General features: G+C 41.3%; 1 protein-coding gene across 3 annotated transcripts; it reads right to left on the bottom strand.

Moving 5' to 3' along the window:
* Window positions 1-104: 104 nt before the first annotated feature.
* LOC133955149 (growth arrest-specific protein 2) lies at window positions 105-20513 on the bottom strand. Of its 3 annotated transcripts, none has more exons than XM_062389833.1 (8): window positions 20264-20513; window positions 16002-16163; window positions 13014-13144; window positions 8709-8850; window positions 7449-7512; window positions 6723-6939; window positions 6534-6641; window positions 105-1723 (listed from the first exon to the last, which is right to left on the bottom strand). In XM_062389833.1, exons 2-8 carry the CDS (start codon window positions 16144-16146, stop codon window positions 1514-1516), a joined length of 1017 nt encoding a protein of 338 aa, XP_062245817.1. In that variant the 5' UTR covers window positions 16147-16163; window positions 20264-20513; the 3' UTR covers window positions 105-1513. The 3 variants fall into 3 exon arrangements, with proteins under 3 accessions (XP_062245817.1, XP_062245819.1, XP_062245818.1); XM_062389835.1 differs by having other exon boundaries at window positions 16002-16152; XM_062389834.1 differs by lacking the exon at window positions 20264-20513 and adding an exon at window positions 19626-20197.
* Between the last annotated feature and the right edge of the window lie 340 nt (window positions 20514-20853).

The raw sequence follows: 20853 nt of genomic DNA, 5'->3' as shown, positions 1-20853 counted from the left end.
GACTGAAGAACGCTGAACACTTCAAGTCACTATCGTGCGTCTGGTGTTTGTTTTTCTGAGCTGAATTTGTCCTAAAGGAAAGATTAAAAAAGTTGACCCAGTCGTGCTTTGAATATCATCAAAAGATACTTCAACCTTTTTAAGATTCAAGTTTTGAGAGTTTATTGAAATTGTACATCTGAGAACAGAAACTGGTTTTATTTACTGCACATACACGTCTGTGAGTTACACTGCACAGCCACTGACCTCTCTGACAGTCCCTCATTACGTTTCAAAGAAGAAGTTGGACAAATTAACAAATTGAATATGATCACATCGAGAATTAAGTCATCACTGCAAAAATCTAAACCTCAGAAACCGATTCCTCCTCTGATTTCAGCGATTGCACTGCCTCTAGAGGCCAATAGCAGAACAAACCCAAGAACTGTAGATCCTCAAATAAGGTACATGTTATATCATAAAAAAACAAGGTCCTGTTAAACTACATACTGCAACTAGTGCAGGTGATTGTCCATGTTCTCCGTAGAAATTATATAAAACAGGAGCTACTCTAACAATGATTATCTATAATAAAATGACAGTTGTATAAAATTGCATAGAATAGTCATCAAGGATGTAAACAAGTGAAGCATTGAGACACTGAGACAGCCTTGTGACATGAGAGGGTAAAAGCTTCTACATTTTATGGCCGACCTTTGTTTGAAAGAGAGGCGTGTTGTTGTTGTACACAAATACTACACAGTAGACTGTCACGTAAATATTTGGTTCATCACATGACTTTGGCCTGGAAGAGTTCCATGGACGATGCAAGTTCAGTTGAGTGTGGCGTCTACTAGAACCATTTATATTTTCAATGTACTATTAATGCATTTAGGACAGAAATATCAGCCAAAGTCAAAAAGAAATTAGTAAAAAGAAAACATGAAAAACAATCACTTGGTGTTGGAATCCACTCCAGGTCTCCAAAGAGAACTAGCTTCCTGAAGACCCTGGAACTCCCACAACTTACTCAGCTTTATTCAGAAAATGTATGTTTTCGATATATATATATATATATATATAATGCAGACAGGTACCACAGGCCTTATTGACTGCATTCAAATAAGAGCATGTGCACTAAAATCTGCAAAAATCGTACCTACAAAAAGTGATAACTGTATATTGCTTAAAATACGATTAGAGATTGATAAACTTCTCAACAAAATTTGTACAGCTTCATTTGTACCCAGTTGAAACGATAAAAAAAAAAAAACTTTAATTTTTTACAGTTACGTAAAATTTAATGAAACCTCCTTGTATGACTGCAGCCTTTATGTGATCAAAAACTTCCATGTGCCTCTTTTTTTTACATAAAAACAAAGCATCACTGTTACACCAGTGAGCTTTCAATGAATGTCTATAGCCACTGACCTTGTATAAAACCAGACATTTGTTAGACACCCATGTCCATTAAAGTGTGGCGGACACAACAGAGAGAAGTTGTCTTCTGTGCTCTTTTATCTGTCTCATGTCTTCACTTTTTGCTGCGGTAGTGGGCTGCCACCACCAGGTAGCTGTCGGGGGTCAGGTCCTTGATGTTGGGGGACTTGCTGCTGACAGGAGACATCTTGCCCTCCACCCGGGAGAACTGGAGCATGCGGCACGGGTCGTGCTTCAGCAGGTAGCTCTCAAAGGTCTCCCAGCCTCCGCCCACACGCACCATCACGTGCTTGTTGTGCAGCATCTGCAGAGAGATACAGGATTAGGGCATCTCCTCTGATGTCGCTGTGTGTCAAAGGAGAGCTTTGAGCGGGGCGCTGAGCTCTCCCCTCTGCAGGACTAATGACATTTCCCTGATTGACACAGTGGGTTGAAGTTGAAATGAGGAGTTAAGCACGGCTTTGATGAGGCCTCGGACTGGATGATGTCCCTGGAGGGAAGCGTTCTAAAATCTCCTACCAGCCTAATGCCTTGTTGAACAGGCCACTGAGGAACCCAAGATTGATAAGTAACGTATCACTGTTTGACTTCTGGAATTACAAATATGACTAAGGTGTTTGGTATTTTGGTGTTATAAAGTTCACCAGCTAAAATCTGTGTTTATAGCACTGATCAAAAATACAGCTGAATCTTGAATATCACTAGTTATGCAGGTATTTAATCTTAAAATTTAAATGTTAGAATTGACCCCCACAATATGTCATGATCGTCCAAACAGCAATATATGAGATAATTAAAATGTACATGATATTTCATCTGAACCACACTGGGGGCAAACCTGAAAACATCATCCTCTGCTTAACCACGGAATTATAAGCAGTATTTTTTCAATCATTAAATCTTCAACGTTTGCTTCCACATGATGACACCTGCCGCACCAGGGCACATTCTCAAGGTTGGCTACCATGGCAACATCAGTCATTATAAAAAAAGAAGAAGAAATGAAAAGCTCTGGTATATTGGAGGCTCAGACTCTTGCATTCCCCAGAGGCCGCACACATAAAACATGTCTGACTCACCATGGAGCCCTATCGCCCCTTTCCTCATTAAGACATCATTACCCCTCCACTAACACAAGCTTGTTTACTGAACACCAGAGAAAGCAGGTCATTATAAAGGTCTCCAAGTCATTATATTTGTCCTTAACAGCACAATCAGGAGGATCATGATTCAGACCAATTTCCAGACTAAATCGTTTGATAAAAAGGGTAAACTACCTCGTGAGTCCGTCACCTCGGTCTGGCCAGATATGAGGCTCCCTGCCCTGCAGCTCCATGACATGCAGCATTTATAAGCCTCTAAAAAGAATCAATCTAGAGGGCAGTGGCGGGGCACGGCTTCCAATCACCAGCTCCAGGCCTTCAGGCTTTGTGACTGTGGTTTTAATGGAGCTGTGTAATGGTGCCGAGTGGTTTCTATCGCACTGCTTCTGGGGCAAGACCCTAACCAGGGCCTTTCCTCTCCTCAGTAACCCAGAGCAGGGATTGGGGCCCGGGGCTGAGCTGTGACAGCACTTCTCACAAACACTGCGAGGATACTCTCTACCCTTGTTGGAGGTACAACCACCTCATTTATTCTCCGAGCTGAGAAGGTCAGGCTGTACAGATTATTGTGAGGTAGAGTCTCACATGTGCTGCATGCCGCTGTTGTCCTCGCCAGTGACTGGTCTTTGTGTATTCATTCCGATTCAGTGGAAACAGTTACTGGAGGGTGGGGGTAAAACTATCTGAGGAATTTTAATTAGAGGATCTTCTCAGCGAAGAGTTCACACTCAGAGGCAGAGGGACGTACTGTTACTTATTGTAACTGTGACTAATGCAAACGTGGTGATACACATGTAACTCTTGTGTAAGTCTGTGACATCGCTTGCATGTGTGTCTGTGCTATAGGAATCTGTCCTCTGTTGCTCTCGTCTCTCTTTTTGTTTTCTCTGGAGGGAAGTTCAAGGTTGTGTCTGTGTGTTGTATTACGTTTCACATGATCTGGAATTCAGATTTTGATGTTTGGAAATGTCTCATTGCACAAATATTTTTCTCCTGAAATATGTAGTTCTGATTAAAATATATGACAATCCAGACTTTTGGCTCTGCCTGAAGAGATTCATGATTGTATGAATTGTGTTATAAGTTTTTATGTCTCTTTTTTAATTTATTTTGTGTGTGATTTTATACAAATGAATGAAACAAAAACAAGTACACAGATTTATTTTCCACTTTTCTCTTCTGAACTGCAAGTACATTATACCTACTTTCATTGTGTACAAATAAGTTGTTATATTAACTTGTATATTAATAGTGTTTCCATTATGTTTCATTACGTTTTATAAGGTATAGGATGTGAATACTCTCCCATTACTGCGCAAAATGTCCTAACAGCTGATCCTGAATACATGTCAACATAAAGCCATATTACACGGTGATGTTATACAATATTCAGCCTGATAAAGAGCATCTTCTCCCTAAACACAGTATCGACCCTGTGACTGTCTCTCAACACCAAATTTATTTGGTTTAAAGTTCATGTCAGGGGGTTGTGTTATGTTTTGTGGTCTGAAATGAGGGTTTAAATCCCTTTAAAGCGGACGTATGACAGGCTGCACTGTGAGCGTCTCACCACTTGGGTCCTTGGTTGCTCAGCAACACAATGAACACTTACAGCATGCAATTATTAAAACCCACATGACTACAAATAATGATGTTATGATTAGATTCTTATTTTTGTCACAAATATTTGAGAGCAGGTTAAATCATCCATACCTTACACTAGCAGACATTTGATTTGGTTGAGGTTGAACATCAGTAGTTGTAATATAAAGTGCTGACAGCAGAGGACAGCCAAGAGTAAACTCAGTTTTGCACGTCGACACATCCTTAACATACCATCAGCAAGAATCAATTCACATTCTTTGAGGTGTGAAAACTGGTTGCGGGTTGCCAAGTAACCAGGATCCCAAGGGGGCCGATGCTACATCTCTAATCTGTGTTAGCCGCCATTTATATCTCTTTCTCTCTCCCTCCAAACCCAAGTCGAGCTACGTTTCCTGGGCTGGTAGATTCAGTGTGATTATACGATGGGATCGCAGCAGCCAGTGTTGGGCGGATTATTACTTGGCAAAATATATTTAACGAGTAATAACTTGGTCATCGCATCATATGGACATGGGTGGCTTCTGCTTTTCTTTTATGGCCAGTCAGCCACATTATGTTTGGCTGAAGATGGACATTGTCGGCATACCATTACCAGTAAATGAGACCTCACAGCAAAGACTCTCCAGACACAATGGATGATTCATTGCAGTGCCGGCCCCAAGTGTCAACTTACTGCCATATGCCATATGCTGTGTGAATGGAGAGGAGTTGGCGCTGCAGTGTGAGATCTCTTTGTTGTCGGCCCAAAACTGATTTGAAAACTAATAGAATGGATGAAATGAAACTGAAGATTCCCTGTGGTGTGCTCTAAAATATATTTGCAGGATAGATACTGGCACTTTTTTGGTGATCATTTGAGTGCACTTATACTGCATTTGCAGTTGCGCTGTATACATTTGTGATGCAGCACTAAGGTGGTGCATAGTTGGTCTGTAACCTAACAAACACGACATTAAGTACACTGGTGGAAACGTTATCCAGAGTCATCTAAAGACCAGTTCGAATGTGACATAATGTTTAGGTGGAGAATTTAAAGCCCTCCGAAGGAGACAGTGGTATTATCTGCAAAAAGTACCTGAAGCTTAACAAATAAAACTCATTAAGTATGTCAATGTCAAGTAGCATGTTCTCTCACTCTTTTGTGTGCCTGTGTGTGGTTTATCTGAGTGATCCAGCTTCCTGCCACAGTCCAAAGACATGAAGACTGGCAATCAGAGACTCTAAACAGACCATGCATATGAGTGTGAATGATTCTTTGTCTCTGAATGTTTGGCTTGGCTCCAGCTCCCCCTTTAAAGGATGAGGGGTACAGTAATATGGAGCACTGAATAACGAAGATTTACATTTTGTCTCTCAACTGTTTCAATTGTCGTAACATATTTTTAATGCTGATAAAAATAATTGTGTGTAAAATAAATCTATATCTTCTGTATGTCTTTCAAGTCATAACTACAGCAGTCAGAAGAAAGAGAGCACAGCACATCTAGCATAAAACTACCTCAAAAAGAGCACATATTCAGTTACTAAATATACTCAGTCACCATTTAAAAACATAGAATCTGAGTACTCTGTATATTGTGTTTTCCCCGGTGAATAATCGTCATGTTGTTCACTGTATTTATTGTTATTTCACTAACACTCCTCCTTTTGTCTCTGATAATTATGACAGTACACTTGACACCATTCACAACAGTAAGCAGAACATTCATCAGCTCCGGCCTGTAGCAACTTCAAACGCCCAATTTAACATTTCTAATGGGGCTCACGTAATCTGGAATTCAGCTCCCGCTAACTCTGCAAACTCATCACCAGAGGGATTTTATAATAACTGTACTTGGAAATTCCTCACTGCTGAGTTCTAAAACCTTGGATCTGAACTTCAACAGATGAGCACAGTTATTTGTCTTCTGAAATGTGCTGTTATAGTTATAGTGATGAAGATATATGATGAGAGGAAACTCCAGACATTTGGCTGTATGGCTCTCTCTCTGTCGGCACATATTTTCTGATTGTAAGAATTCCCTTGTGTGTTTATATATTTTAGATGTCTCTTTATATATCATTTGTATGTGATTTTATACAAACCAATGAACAAAGACATACACTGATTTATTACCACTTTAGTCTCAGAGACAATAAAAAGGCTGCTTACATGTTAATCGATATCATTTGGACCATTTTCCGAATGGGCACTTTTACAATCAAACTGCCAGTGCATTATACAGTTGATATTTTTCCGTGTGTAAAATCTTTATTACATTTGATCTTTATCCATTGTGGTGTAAGTTTTATGAGTTGAATGCCTTTAAATACTAAACCAAATAGTCCATAAACCCAGTTCATTCCTGGTTCTGAATATATCGAAACCTTAAGTCATATCATAGAGGGACGTTATGAAATACTCACTCGGATGAAGAGCATCTTCTCCCCAACACGGTATCGACCCTGCGACTGTCTGTCTACACAGAATTTATTCGGACACCTGCAGGGGGGGTCATTAGCGATACTTCTTACCTGTAACACACATAAAGCCAAACTCGTCACAGATGTTTCCCCTCTGAGATTAAAAACAAAGCAAAACAAGAGGTGACTTACAGCATCATCCAACAGCTTCCCTGTGCTTTTCTTGCTGGACGTCACTTTGGGAGGAGTCGGGGAGGCAGAGGGAGAAGGAGAAGGGGAAGGAGAGGAAGCGGGAGATGGAGGGAGGGGCTGAGCTGGAGATGAAGGCGATGGAGGAGGTAGAGGTGCTTTCTCTTCTTGCTCAATCTCTCTCTCCAGTTGTATGAGGCCTGGAGGCTCCACATTGTACCTGCACCAAGGAAACAAGAAGCATCCATAAATTTGGTACAATACAACATTCTAACCAGGATTGCATTCAGTGGAGCGCATACCTCTGTCAAGGCCCCTTATGAAACCACATTTAAATTCACTTGATCTGACTTCTATTTGAATAAACAGTCTCCTTCATTCAATTCAATCAAGTTTCACTAAATCCACACACTCATAAATATCAGTCCCCTAAACATGCCTGATTTTTGTAATCAGGATACATGAATTATTATCTGAGAAATAAAAAAAAAAGTCAAAAAATGCTAGAATGTGAAAGAAAGTGAATAAAAAATAATTCCTGGATTCGTCTCTATTTCAGATCTGCACCAAAAAGTATTGGATTCTCCCCTGATCAATACTGCAGCTTTCCACCAAGTTTCATCTAATAACGGACAGGGGTGAAAAAACGTGATCTCCTTGGTGCGGGGAAAATAATCTAACAAAGTATAAGGGATTCATGGATAAACTGAAATAAATAAAGACAAATACCGTGATGATATCCTCCCCAACTCTAAAAGACAGAGGCACACCTCCCGTGGCTGCCTGTGAAGAACTGCAACAAGAGATAACGTTTCAGCATTAGGTTTTTAATCATTATAAAGACATTGGAGGATATCTGTCACAAGGCAATGAATGAGAGTGAGTGTGTGTGTGATGGAAAAGACAAGGACGTAAACTCATGAACTTCATGCATTCAAATGTTCCTCTCCTCTGTAATCCTGTAAATCCCAAATCACATTTGCATCGCTCAAACCTGGGATGTACACATAGACTTGAGGTGCATATCTACACGTCACTGACTATTGGACCACACAGTGAAAGTGGACACGGGATGTATGACACATGTGAGACACCACACCATGCATGATAGCAAACCTGGTGTTGTTACATCTACTGCTGAACTGATAAATCCATCCAGACAAAGAAAGGTGGTAAGAAAAAGAGAGAGAGAAAAAGAAAGAAGGATGATGTCAGCTGTTGCTGAAAACAAGTGTTTTCACAACTTTTTTTTATTAGAATTACACGTCCCTTGCATTTGCAGGACCAGTGTTGGGAGCTTGCTGCTTGTAATTTGGCCTTCAAAGATGATTTACATAGTTTAAATTGCTAAGAGATGGTCGACCAGGCATTGGTCAGGAATTGAATATTTCAGGTATTTCAGTTGCGGGCAGGTTCACAAACTGTACAGGGGATTTTTCAGTCCAGACATAACTGCAAACACATTTCAGCAATTTGAGAAATTCTTGCAATAGAGAGACAGATAACAAACCCAGAGCCTGAATGAGGAAGAGAGCAACAAGGCCCATGAGATGAGGAAAACATTTGCATAGCGTTGGCCTACTTTCCCCACTAACTCACAGCCTTCCCTCTGTGTGCGCTCCCTTTGTTTTGCTCCAGACATTTTGTGCATGGTCGCAATTTTCAAAACCCGCTTGTCCTCATCACCAGGTTGAGCTCCCAGCAGCCTGCTGTCCTTGTGAGTCAAATTAACAGAAGGAGCCGAGGCAGTGCCTGGGGATGTGAGTCCTCTGAGTCACACCAGGGAGGGGAGGGAAACAGTTCAACCCGTTCAATACTGCACCTGCAAAATCCAGCCTTTCGCTGGAGGTAGAAATCTGAGTCCGATGGCCTGGCAGTGCCACTGACAGCCAAAGACGGACAGTTAAAGTCTGTTTATGGATGCTGTTTGTCCTACACACTGACTGTCTGGTGTTTTGATGTTTATGGAAGAAAAAAAAGCAGACTCACCTAAATCCTCTGACTCAAACAGACACATTTCACCAACTCCAACCTCACGACACCAGGCCAGGAAGTTAGCTGTGTTGTCCCGTGCAAAGAAAGAGCCAGAAGGGGCACTCTGCCGGCATGGTATCCTCCGATTGGGGACACTCTGTGGCAGAAATAAAGGTTAGTAGATTATTAACCCTCAAAAATGAACCTATGGGATGGAGAGTATCCTCCAACATTGTGTTTGACAAAGGTCCGTACGTTTCCATCATAACACTGATCCACAAACTCTCTATCTACACTGATTTCCTCTCCATCTGCTGAGGCTCTGGTTTCACATCAGGATCAAGGACCATTTTTCATATAGATCAATATGGGAGATGGCGGTTTAGAAAACCCCCGGCTACTTTACCAGGCCTTCTGTGATTTGGGATCAAATGACAAGCTTATGGGTTTCTGCCCCCACACGGTCTGCTCGCAGAGATTTATGCTCCTTCCTGTGGTTTTATACAGGATATGTGCGCCTGTGCTAAGAGAAAGGTGCAATGAGCTCATGCTGGAAATATGAAGGCTTTTCAGGGTATTTTCTTTTCTTTTCCAGGCTCGACTTTCGACTTCTTTTTTTTTTTTTTTTCTGGGATCCTTTCTGTAGTTGAATTATACTTTGCCTTCCAGGAGAAATAATCTCTAACAATCGTAAGGACATGTTATCATTTCTGTGGTGCATCATTGAATTATCTGCAATTCTCCATGTCTGATAATGGCACAGGAGGTTCTCGAACCTTTGGACGACACCATGTTTAAAAGGACGGGGACTAGGAATAAGAACAACGAAGGGGAGGAAGATTATAAACCTTATTGATGATCTATACCTGACAAATTCTCAACACTTCTACAGCTGTAATTACACTATTAAAAAAGCGTTGGAACATATATGTAGGTTTTATAACCACTAGCGCAGGACCCATTATAAAACTGCCTGGACTGTTCTCTTTGTTCATGCTGAGGAGCTACTTCGGAATTGTTCCTTGTCATTAGTGAGTTCTCCTGAAAAAGTTCTACAGCATACTATCACTTTTTATTGTTTGTGTGCTGGAGTTTTTTTTATAAAAAGTCTTTGTGCAGAGTGAAGTTAGATTACTTTGTGTTCATCCTACCTGGTTTATCTCCAGTGCAGATTTTGAAGTCAATATTTTTCATAAATTAAAAATCTCACAACTTTCCAAACCAAAACCTCAGTAATTTAGCTCAACATAAAGCAGTGCAGCAACAAAGAATGTTGTTGTAGTGATGGAACTTTAGCACCCGTGAGCCCTGAATGTCTGTGTCAGTTTGATATGGTGAAATAAAAATAATCAAATCATTAAAATTATCTGGCAGCGATTTAGACTCCTGGTTTGATGCAGTCGCCGACCCTGCTGTACTTTATCCGAGGACGTAAAAAAAGACACGTTCAACTTGGTCCACATATTGACACACTGCCGGACCCCCCACTGACAGATAAAGAGCTCTGGTAATCTGTTAAATCAATTTTATATTTTATCAATATTAGATATCTCCCATGTCCAAATCGCACAAAGGTTTGGACTGCGCTGCCCTGGCCCACTAACAATAGACCTGTGGGATAAGTGGGATAATCAGCCAATAGCTGAAGCAATAGGTTGGGATTGGTTTCATTCTTCTCATCCAACTCTCTGCCTGAAAGTGAAAAAGTGCAATGTTGCTTTAAATGTTAACAATATGGTAATAAATCATAACAGCTGATGATAGGGTTGTATTGAAGTTGGCACATGGCAGACATCGGACAGCTTCATTCATCTGCCGTTGATATTGATTAATGTAAACACATGGGAAGATGTGTGAGAGAAGACATCTACAAAGTGTGATATATCGTTTCTCTCTGGTGCCATCCCTCAGTCCCAGTGCACACACCACATCAACTTAGACTGGGACTTGAGAGCACATGTTCTTTAAAGTGGTGTAACAGTCGACAACTGCAGCCAGCGAGGGCCGAGATGAGCTGATAAAGGAAAAGCTTTTTGTCTTGAATCATAAACCTTGACATGTCATAAGATGTGTGACAGCATATTAGGCATTACATGCTATAACAAGAACAAATGGCAATAAATCACACACTCAATAAAACATCATAAAGTAGCTTTTGTTTGATTAAAACCTGAGTTGTGTCTCAGGCCTCCTTCTGCTCTCTATTGGCCTCCAGGATCAATAGGCTCCTCTATTTCAGTAGCTCCTCTGACGTCCCACGGCCGCTGACCTCAAGTATTTCCTCACATCTGTGCTGCTGCGTTCACACTGAGATCAGGAGACCTGATGTCATCAGCGCAGTCATGCCTCTGTGCAAACATCCACAGCTCTCATAGAACAGAGAAGAAGAGTATTTGGCTTCTTTTCCTCCATTTGAAAAGTAACACGACTTCATCCATCCCACTGAGCATCCCATCATCAGACAGCAGCTCAGTGTGTTCATGTAACTAATTATTTTGTTACTGTGCTTTGGTACATTTATCGTGGATCTATACTTTACCCAAGTAGATTTGTTTTCAGGTACTTTTCACTTACACCATTACATAAATGGCAAATATCTGTACTTTCTACTCATCTAAAAATATTGAGTTACATCTTCATATTGGTTTTATATATTTCGCAAATTAAGAAATAACAAGAGGGGAATCGATCCACTGATCCAATCAGAGCAGGCAGGTAACATTAGACACCGCCTTCTGAAGCAGACGTCACCTCAGAGAAAAGCATAATGATGTAAAAGATCATTGCAGTAGGGAATAGACTACACTCAGCAAGTACTTTTACTTCAAATACTTTAGGAATATTTAAAAATAAGTACCTACTTTTACTCAAGAAAAGATAATTTGGTGCTTTTACTTGAGTAGATTTTTGGCCATTTATTTGTGTTTCAACAGCAGATGCTAAAACAATCCAACAAATGTTCATGTTGATGGACTTTGTCACATTGACAAAGGTTAAAGCTCAGGTTGGTAATCCTGGAAGAGCTAGAGCCGGCTACACATTGAAAATAAGCAACCAACACATCCCACCTCCTCCCCTCAGTCCTTGTGCGCAGCCTGACAACTGCTAGTAGCCAACTTTTCCAATGAAATGATTGGTCGTGTTTATTACTGTCCTGCGTGGGCCACAGACACTGGCTTTTTTTAAGAAAACTTTATCTATTGATGGCTATTCGGATGAGAAGAAAATTTCAACAAATAAGATTAAAAGTGTCTAAGAAGCCACTTACCAACCCTACCTTTAGAACATTTCATTTTTTAATTCTCATGAAGCCACATTTCACTCTTGAGGCCTGTGAACATTTAAACACAATTCATGTTTGTCCAAATGCTCTCAACAGCATGCATCCAAGACTTGAAAATATATATAAGAACATTTGAACATAAGTCCTCGCGGAAACTGTCAACCCCAAAATTGACTCGCAGGAGCCCTGAAACTGATACAATCTAAAGATTTGCATTATTATTTGTTTTCTTGAGCACTGACCCAGTAAAATACACATTTTCCCTGATTGCTCGGGTTAAATGACAGATAACCACGTGCAAAGTTATCCTTTAATCTTCCCCAATTCAATAAACCCTCACTCGAGCCTCAAAAGAAATCAACGTTCAACGTGGTTCTGCCAAATCTCACAGGGGATGTGGGGCCCCATCAGTTAATGTGTCCTTGCCAGGCTCACTTTTTTCTTTTTTTGCCCCGCTGAAGGCTGCGGGCCACCATCCCCCATCCCACCTTTGAGCACTGTTTTATAAAATTGTGAAGGTCCAAGCAAAGTGGGGAATCACAGCTGCTGCTGAGCTGACGAGCCCAACGTAGCACAGAGGGTGGAAAACAAATGTTGAAGAACATTTTTAATTTTAATCGAGAGGTTATGATAGTGACATTTCTTTGGGACGAGTATACAGGAGATTTTATTGCTCTGATTAAGGAAAAACTACTGATATGGTCCCAGTGATCGTCAATTAAACTTCAGTGCTGCTGCCTTCAAGCTGTCTGGTACCAATACATTTTATACCACAACATAGAAAAGGATTCAAAGTAGGGATTTGAGTTAACAGCATTCACAGAAACATTTATATTAAGATGGATTTCTTGATGATAAAGTGGCAGTCTGATCAAACATTTCAATTCCGTCTTAATGATGTTTCCCTTTGTCAAATCATTCAAGCTGAGAGTCTCTGAACACTTTCGGCCTAGATTTGTCTTCAGCACATCACTTATTCACATTTCACTGTGTCTGTTATCAAGCCAGACTACTGTAGTCCTCAGGTTTCTCTGTACCTTTGTGTTGCCAAGGGCAGGCGGGTCTCCGCTGCTTTGCCTGAACTTCTCCTGCAGTGTCCCAGCCAGCTGGCACAACAGGAAGCCATTGTCTAAGCGATCCATGAAGCTCTCGGCGGTGATTTCCAGACCTGACCAGGGAAACACATAAAGAAAGCAGAGCCCAGCTCCATGAATTCATCATAAAAGTGCTCATGTGAAAAATATATACTGTATAAGGAAATAAAATCGAATCTCCAGCCTGTTTCCCGATTGAAGCTGAACCTGACTCAATGTTGTTGACTCTCTCAAACCGCTGATTGAGCTTGGCTAACGCTGCAGGGTTTCGGGCAGCTCTTCAGAGACCAAGTGTTCAACTTTTATAAGAAGATTCAGGGGAATCCAGTGGGGATTTTCTGGGAAAACACCATGAGGTGCCAGTCATACGTACATATGAAAAGTTAGCGTCTGCTCGTACTTAGTAAAGCATCATTACACTGCACAGTTGCACAGATAGATTGGTGATCAACATGTGGTGTCCAGTTGACTGACTTCCAGAGGACCATTCTTCCTTAGTTAGATCACTGTGAAATAGGAGGTGGTGGCAGGGGGGTGTCTGTGGAAAGAAACCGGAGAGATTTTTTTTTTCATCCCTTTTCAGTTTCTTATAGGAGGAGGGGTCTGTGGGTTCGACGTATAATGAGTTCCAAATGTTGTAAATGAGCCCAGAAAAAAAAAAAGAGAGAGAGAGATTGAAATCTTGAGAAATACTCAGTGAGCTCTCATTTTATACGCTCATACTCTCCCTCGCTTTTCTGTTGTAGGGAAATGTATTCCAGAGGGCTCTCAGGGAAATATTAAAATTTATATACTCACTCCTATGAATCGCTGAGTCTCTTCAAACTCGCTGCTTAACAACAATGACTCATCGGTATATTCAGGCTTCCACCTCCCACTCAATCAGCAGACTCATCCTTACACCAGGACGCTCCTCCCATCTGAAACTGTAAACCCTCATCTGCATATCAACGCTGGTTGTGTTCACTGCTTCTCCTCTCTGAAGCCTCCACACCCTTGATCCCTCACCACAGCAGACCACAGGCTTCCAGCTCATCTGGTTCCAGTGCAAACACTCACTCGACTGCCAGAGATAACAGGGAAGATAATGAAGTTGTGTTACGTTGTTCGCAAATAGACAGGAGTCCGTCTCAAGGACTTAATTGGCTTTGTGTCAGTTTGACAAATGTCCGCTGGAGCGTACACACAGTCTGCAGCATGTTAAATAACTCCCAGTTACGAGGTGAGCAATTTGAAACACAGGCACAAAAAGAAAAGAGAAAAAACTCATAAATGAGGGAGTAGAGTACCACTCCTCATAAAGTCTAAACAGTTTTTGATAAATCTTAAAATAAATCTTCTCTCGGAAAAACAGTGCGAAATCGTTTAATTCTTACACCGTAATAGTCTGCTGGTAGGATTCAAGTGGATACTAGGTCGGTGCTGCTTTAGAGCAATGGTTCTATATACCAGTTTTGCCTTAGAACCTTTGTGTTAAGTCCTTAAAGGGATAGTTCACTGAAAAGTGGGTTCACGAAAGTGTCCACAAGGCTTGCAGACACTTGGATGAGACCACACAAGCCGTATTGAGTCTTGTTATGTTTTTTTTCTTCTGTTGTTTCATTACTGTTGGCTGCAACACTGTTTACCCCTGAGATTCCAAAAGAGTTTTTTGGACTCCAACACTTCACCCACCCCTCCATAGGCATAGCGGTGAGTGGATAATGAGTGAATTTTTTTTTTTCAGCGAACTATCCCTTTAAATGGAGCGATGTATTTCTACAGTTAAAGGGTGGATACCATAAAGTTGTGATTTCTCAAAGGGATTTTTCTATTCACAGTCATTTTCAAAAGAATTTTCTATCTTATTTTTCTGAACAACACTTGTCAGGTCTATTGTTAAAAGTCCAAGGAAGTACGGTGTCAAGTTTGGTGCAACTTGGATGAACGATACAGTTAATCTTTATTAACTTTGAATAGAAAGGCGACCTGCTCTCTGTAGCAGCGGTGGCTGGAACTCAATGACGTGGTCGATCACAACAACAGCGCGTTCACAACAACGCCAATGGCAACTGAATCTCCAGTTCGGGGTCCTGCAGACTGCGTCAAGCTACACTGATCTGGCAAAGCATCAGAATCAACCAGTCAGCTCAATCCCTGCAAGTCACTTTTAAAGTTTCAGAAAGAAAACAACAACCAGCATTACCAGAGACCAAGCAAATAGCCCTTTTAAAGCAGGCCGGTTTAGAACAGGCAATAGTATTGTCCGAAAACGTAACCGTCTTCATACCTGCCCAAGGGTTTAACAGGAGTCACCAGATTCAGATCACATCCGCAGACTGTGTCATGCAATTGTTGTGTGACTCCACTTTTGAATAAATGCACCACACAGGCTGATATATTACACAAAAACAACCTTACACAAATCTTCTGCTGAGGCGGCCTCCTCAGCCTATTCTCCACCACTGACTGTGCAGCTTTCAAGAGCTGTTAATGATCCCCATTATTCAATTAAGGCAAATCCATGGGAGAGTGTGTGAACATGGATTCACACATTCTGGTGCTTTAAAATAGTTTGTAATGAGGTTCAGATTGATTCCAGGTCCCTGCAGAGGTGTTTGTTTCAGCAATACCAGTTCAATCACTTTTAAAGATAAGGAAATGTGCTGGATTTTTCATGTCAAGTTATAAGACGGGTTACGGAATAAATTAGCAAAGCGTGCAAAGTTAAATTACTTAAAATGTTGCATCTATGAGAGATACTAATGCAAAAATAATGCAAAATATGAATTAGTATTGGATTTCTTTAACTCTTACTGACTGTGTGTAGCTGCAACATGTACCAACAGTTAACATTTCAGCCTCTTGGCTAAAGAGTAATAATTAGATTATGTTATATTATATTATATTAACATCTCTTGACATCTATGTGCTACAGTGAGCGTCACTTACCGAGGATATTACTGAGCCACAGGGCCAGGTCCTCCTTCATGGGCAGCAGGCTGGCTTCATGTCGACTGGCCAACCACTGGTGGTACTGCTGCATGTCCGTGAGGCCGGGGCCGATGGGATGTTTGGGGCTCAGGGAGCTGCACATGGTTCCCTACAGACAGCCTCAGGAAGAAGAGGGAGACACAGAGTCTGAGGCAGTGGCAAAGTGTAAACCTTCAACGATAACATCTTGTAAATATCAATATCAAACAGGGTATATTTTTATTTTATTGAATTGATTATCAGTATGTCCTTATGTCGTGTTTTTTTTCTCCTTTCTTTTTTCCGTATCTCGCATACATCAGTAACGTTGTAATTAAGAGTCACCCATTCAATGATCTCTCAAGTATAGCCAGAAATAAATGTTGTAAAGTGTGAGTATCAACTTGCTGTCTAAACAAACATTCAAACACAGAGTGTAGTTGTGTACACATTTGTCTAACTTTCCCAAACTACCTCTACCAGGGAGCTTATGTTTTCTTCTGCCTTTGTTTGTGCGTTTCTTAGTCAGCAGGATTGTGCAAACACCTACTGCAGCCGACCTGCGGAGCTGGGTGGGGCATGACACAAGGAAGAACCCATTCCATTTTGGAGAGGATCCAGATAAATAGAGGATCCAGGATCTTTTTTTCCTTTTCTTTCCTTTGTCTCTTCTCATAGGCGCGTTTTCAAAACCCCTGCTCGGAACTGCAGGGACCATATGAATAATCTTGATGAAGGAAACACTTGTGACTTTTCTGCAGAGGTGTGATCATCAGCATAGATGTTACCAGGCCAGGGTAAATGATGATGGCTTGATGGGGCATTAGCAGAGGAGGATCACATGAATATAAGTGAGGAGAGTTGAGAGTGCATTTGTTCTCTCCGCCAAATCCCGGTGTGGTTTACAGTCCAGCTGGTGATATGAGGTTTGGTCATGGACCCTGACAGCACAGAGACAAGAGAAAGCTTTGATGGAAGCCATCCGGACTCTCATTCAACAAACGCCGCACACAAACAAAGAGCTCCTTCAGATTACCCTGCTTCCTATATGAGACAGACTATCATAAAAGTCTAATTCATGCAACACTGCAGCAGGCCTTAGGTTATGGAGCTGGTGCACAGACTGATATTAATATTAAGAGCAACATTAAACAGCTACTTACTCCCTGTAAAATTAAGTCATTGAGTAAATGAGACGTTCCTCACAGTCTTTTCCTATATCTCGCTACAGCCCGCCAAGTGTTGCCCTGCATGAGCAGGTCCCTTCTCATCGCAGTCCAGTGTCACTCCATTAATCTGAGACCAGGGAGCGACTGAAATAACAACTGGGCACCAGATGTACGACCTGAGCGAAGCAGCAACACACATCAACTGCTCGGTAGCTACCAATCACAGTTTAGAAACATCTGCACTGTGATTACTGTGTCTCTACAAACTGATATGTTCAGACTGGTGGTGTGGAGAGGAGTGACAAAGTCAAGGGTTTGCATCATAAGGACTGGGGACTATTTTTACTAAAGACTTCCATTGGCATGTTTGTAGGGGACTTGATTTTGAAAATGAAGGCCAAGAAAATAATGTTCAAAATCAGATTTTCTGTACATGTGGTGCTTTTATGGTTATTGATGGAGCAGATCCTTAATTATTTTAGTTCAGAAAATCACTTTGGGTTTCTGATCCTTAACTTTATAGGAACACTGCAAAAGTTATTAAAAGTCTTATAAGACCTTTTCTTGTTATAAAAGTTGCAATGCGAATGTAAGTGTGGAGTTCATACAGTCCTTATACTGTCCTATTTTTACTTTCATTAAAGACTAGAAGATGACAGATGGATGATATGACTGATGGTGGCAGTCATCCTGTTTGTTAGCTATATTTAGTGGGTGCATTGAAACAATGTTATCTGTAACCTGGACACAAGCAGGAACATCTTACTCCACCTAGGCAAATAGCAACATTTGATGCAAATGACATGGGGAGCGTATTACAACGAGGAAGCAAGGCTGCCGCGAACAATTAATTCATAGTGAGATTTCTGAAAATGTCTTCTGAATACTGAGGCAGTGTAACACAATGCAAGGAATCTGACCTTTAAGGCAGTGAAACATTTCAAGGTCCAACCAGAGTCGGCTGCTACCAAATCACACAGCGGTGCAACGCTGGACGTCAGGACATTGATGTCCGACCAAGGTTGTGCTTTTCTGCTGAAGACAAGAGCTGCTGGTTGTGTACAAACACTAATCTCTGGAGCTCAGCAGTCGCACACAGGTGCAACATTCCCATGTCCGCTGTGGTGCAGGCTGACAGACATGTCTCCAAGTACAAGACCCATTCATAGGAGACCCACATTGGTGTTGTGTGTGAATTAAAACAATGGTGTTTGACATGTGTGTCGATAAGTTGCATTGCAATTTCATCTTGTTTACTAGCCCAATGAAGATGTTGATGTATTTTATCTGTTTTAACTCTGTTTTTAATATACTGCGTATTTTAAAGAGTCACTGTCTAATGAAAAACATGTGTATCCATGTTTTGAATTTTTTCAGATAAATGACTCCTTTGTGGGTTGGGAAATATCTTGGACTTCTCAAGCTGTACAACTGTCCTGAAGCAGCTGGAAATGGAACATTTTTGACCAACAATCATTTGAATTCATTGTTTTAATATATATCTTACATAAACGTCATATTTCATTTTCTGCTCATCTCACTCAAGTATACGGACTTGAACAATTTTCTTTATGTAAACTTGAATATATAGCTGGAAAGTATTCTTCTGCACCATGAACATCCTGCCGGGATTCCCCCACATTTTTTCCCAGGGAAGAGCCTTAAAAGAAACAACCAGCTGTTATTAAACATACTCGGTTCCTAGCACCACACTGTAGCCTGACCTCTTCAACTTCAGCCCATAAACAGCACCAGTGCTCTGGCTTGTTCTGCTGAACTTGCTGCCTCTTCCACTTCTGTTATTTCCAAAAGTTGACTTAAGAGGATGACATTGAAATCAGGAACAGATAACCCTCCTCGCTCAGGGATATCCACATATAAATATATATAATCTCAGTCCGAGAGGCCTCATGACTTCAGCATGCAGTCACAACATGGCACAGTCGGCTGCAGATCCCTCCAGGAAAGGCACACGGGTGGGATATTTGACTGCTGGATCGCATCAATTAGAAAAACAACAAGAGTGGCTCTGTCCTGCTAACTCTCACAGACCTTCATGCCTTCCTCCTGCACGACAGTTAACTGATCTGGAGCCTGATTTGTCCACTTAAATAAGACAACTTATAGAGTGTATATACTGCAGATAACTTCTGTGTGTTATGTCAGTGAGTGTTGCGTTCAGGTAACAGCAGCTGAACCAACGTCTCTTTCAAAAAACATAAAATATTGTCGTAGGACACAATGCTTGTTCATACATACACAATCTCATGCCACACATTTCAATAAACTTGCAATTTCTGTCAAAAATACTCAACTGTGATACTGATTTAATTTAGATTTAACGTAAAAAAGTTGCCTAAAGCCACAAAATAAAGATCCCTGTGTGGTAGGGTTTCAGCATTTTGAGAACACACAGGTATTGAGACTTACTTACATGTGATAACTTGCTTTTGGACTGCGTTGCATCTGCCCCTTAAACCACTCATTTCAATTTACCACTGCAATACGATGTTTCAAAGCTGTCTCCTCTTTTTACAACTGCCACAACATGAAAAGAACCACAACAGACATGTCAGCATTCTGGAAATAGGATCAAGGGCTGGATGTCTGATGAGTTATGACTGAGATCCAGCCATGCAGGCACACACTAATTAAAAAACAATGAAATGACGGAGCTGCAACTGAAGAGAAGACCCCAGAGTGGATAGTTATACAGATACCTTGAATTCATTTTAAAAGAATTCAAATACAAGTTCATTGCAACAAGTAACAACATTGAGCCCCAACAGAAGATGACATTATTCAGAAGAAATCTTTCTTCAATGTTTTTTTTAGTACAAGTTGCACCCAGAGCACTAATCCAGAACATGCATATACGTCTGGTATTCATTTGTCAGTATAAGAAAGCAGCCAAGTCGTGTCGTGAGTCGACAAAATGCTTCATATGTATGTGTGTGCGTGCGTGCGTGTTTGTTTGTGTTTATGTGTGTGCGTGTGTTTGTAAGTGTGCGTGTGTTTGTTTGTGTTTGTGTGTGTGTGTGTTTGTTTGTGAGTGTGTGTGTGTGTGCTCACCCTGAGGGTTCAGCTCGCTGGTGTGCACCTTCCTCTCTCTCTCTCTCTCTCTCTCTCTCTCTCTCTCTCTCTCTCTCTCTCTCTCTCTATCTCTCTCGCTCTCTCTCTCTCCCCTTCTCGCTCCCCTTCTCTCTCAGTGGTCCTCTGAGCTGCAGGATCCTTGTGTTCATGCTCCTCGCTGCGGTGCATCGACCCACAGGTTACTCTCCAAAACACTGAGCCACTGTGGACCGGGGAGGTCTCTCTCTAACCGCGCTCGTGCACGAGGCTCTGACTTCGCACACACACACACACACATGCACACGCCTACACACGTAGATGTGTATGTGTACACGCTGCTGATGGCAGGGAGGTTTTCTCCAGCACTGCCTCCCTCCCCTCGTCTCTTTTTCCTAATGTGACATTTCTGGATTGAAATCAGCAGATCAGCTCATTGATTTCATTGATTTCTTCCTTGTTTTTAAATGTGCCCACATGTTATCTGATCCCATAGATCTGACCTGTGTTCAATCTTGTACATTTATATTAAGTGGGATTACTGGGATTGTTGAATCACATTGAATCACACCGTCGTGCAGTTATATAATAAT

The sequence above is a fragment of the Platichthys flesus genome, chromosome 6, assembly GCF_949316205.1.
Source record: "Platichthys flesus chromosome 6, fPlaFle2.1, whole genome shotgun sequence".
Classification (NCBI taxonomy): domain Eukaryota; kingdom Metazoa; phylum Chordata; class Actinopteri; order Pleuronectiformes; family Pleuronectidae; genus Platichthys; species Platichthys flesus.
This window is presented reverse-complemented; position numbering and strand designations above follow the sequence as displayed.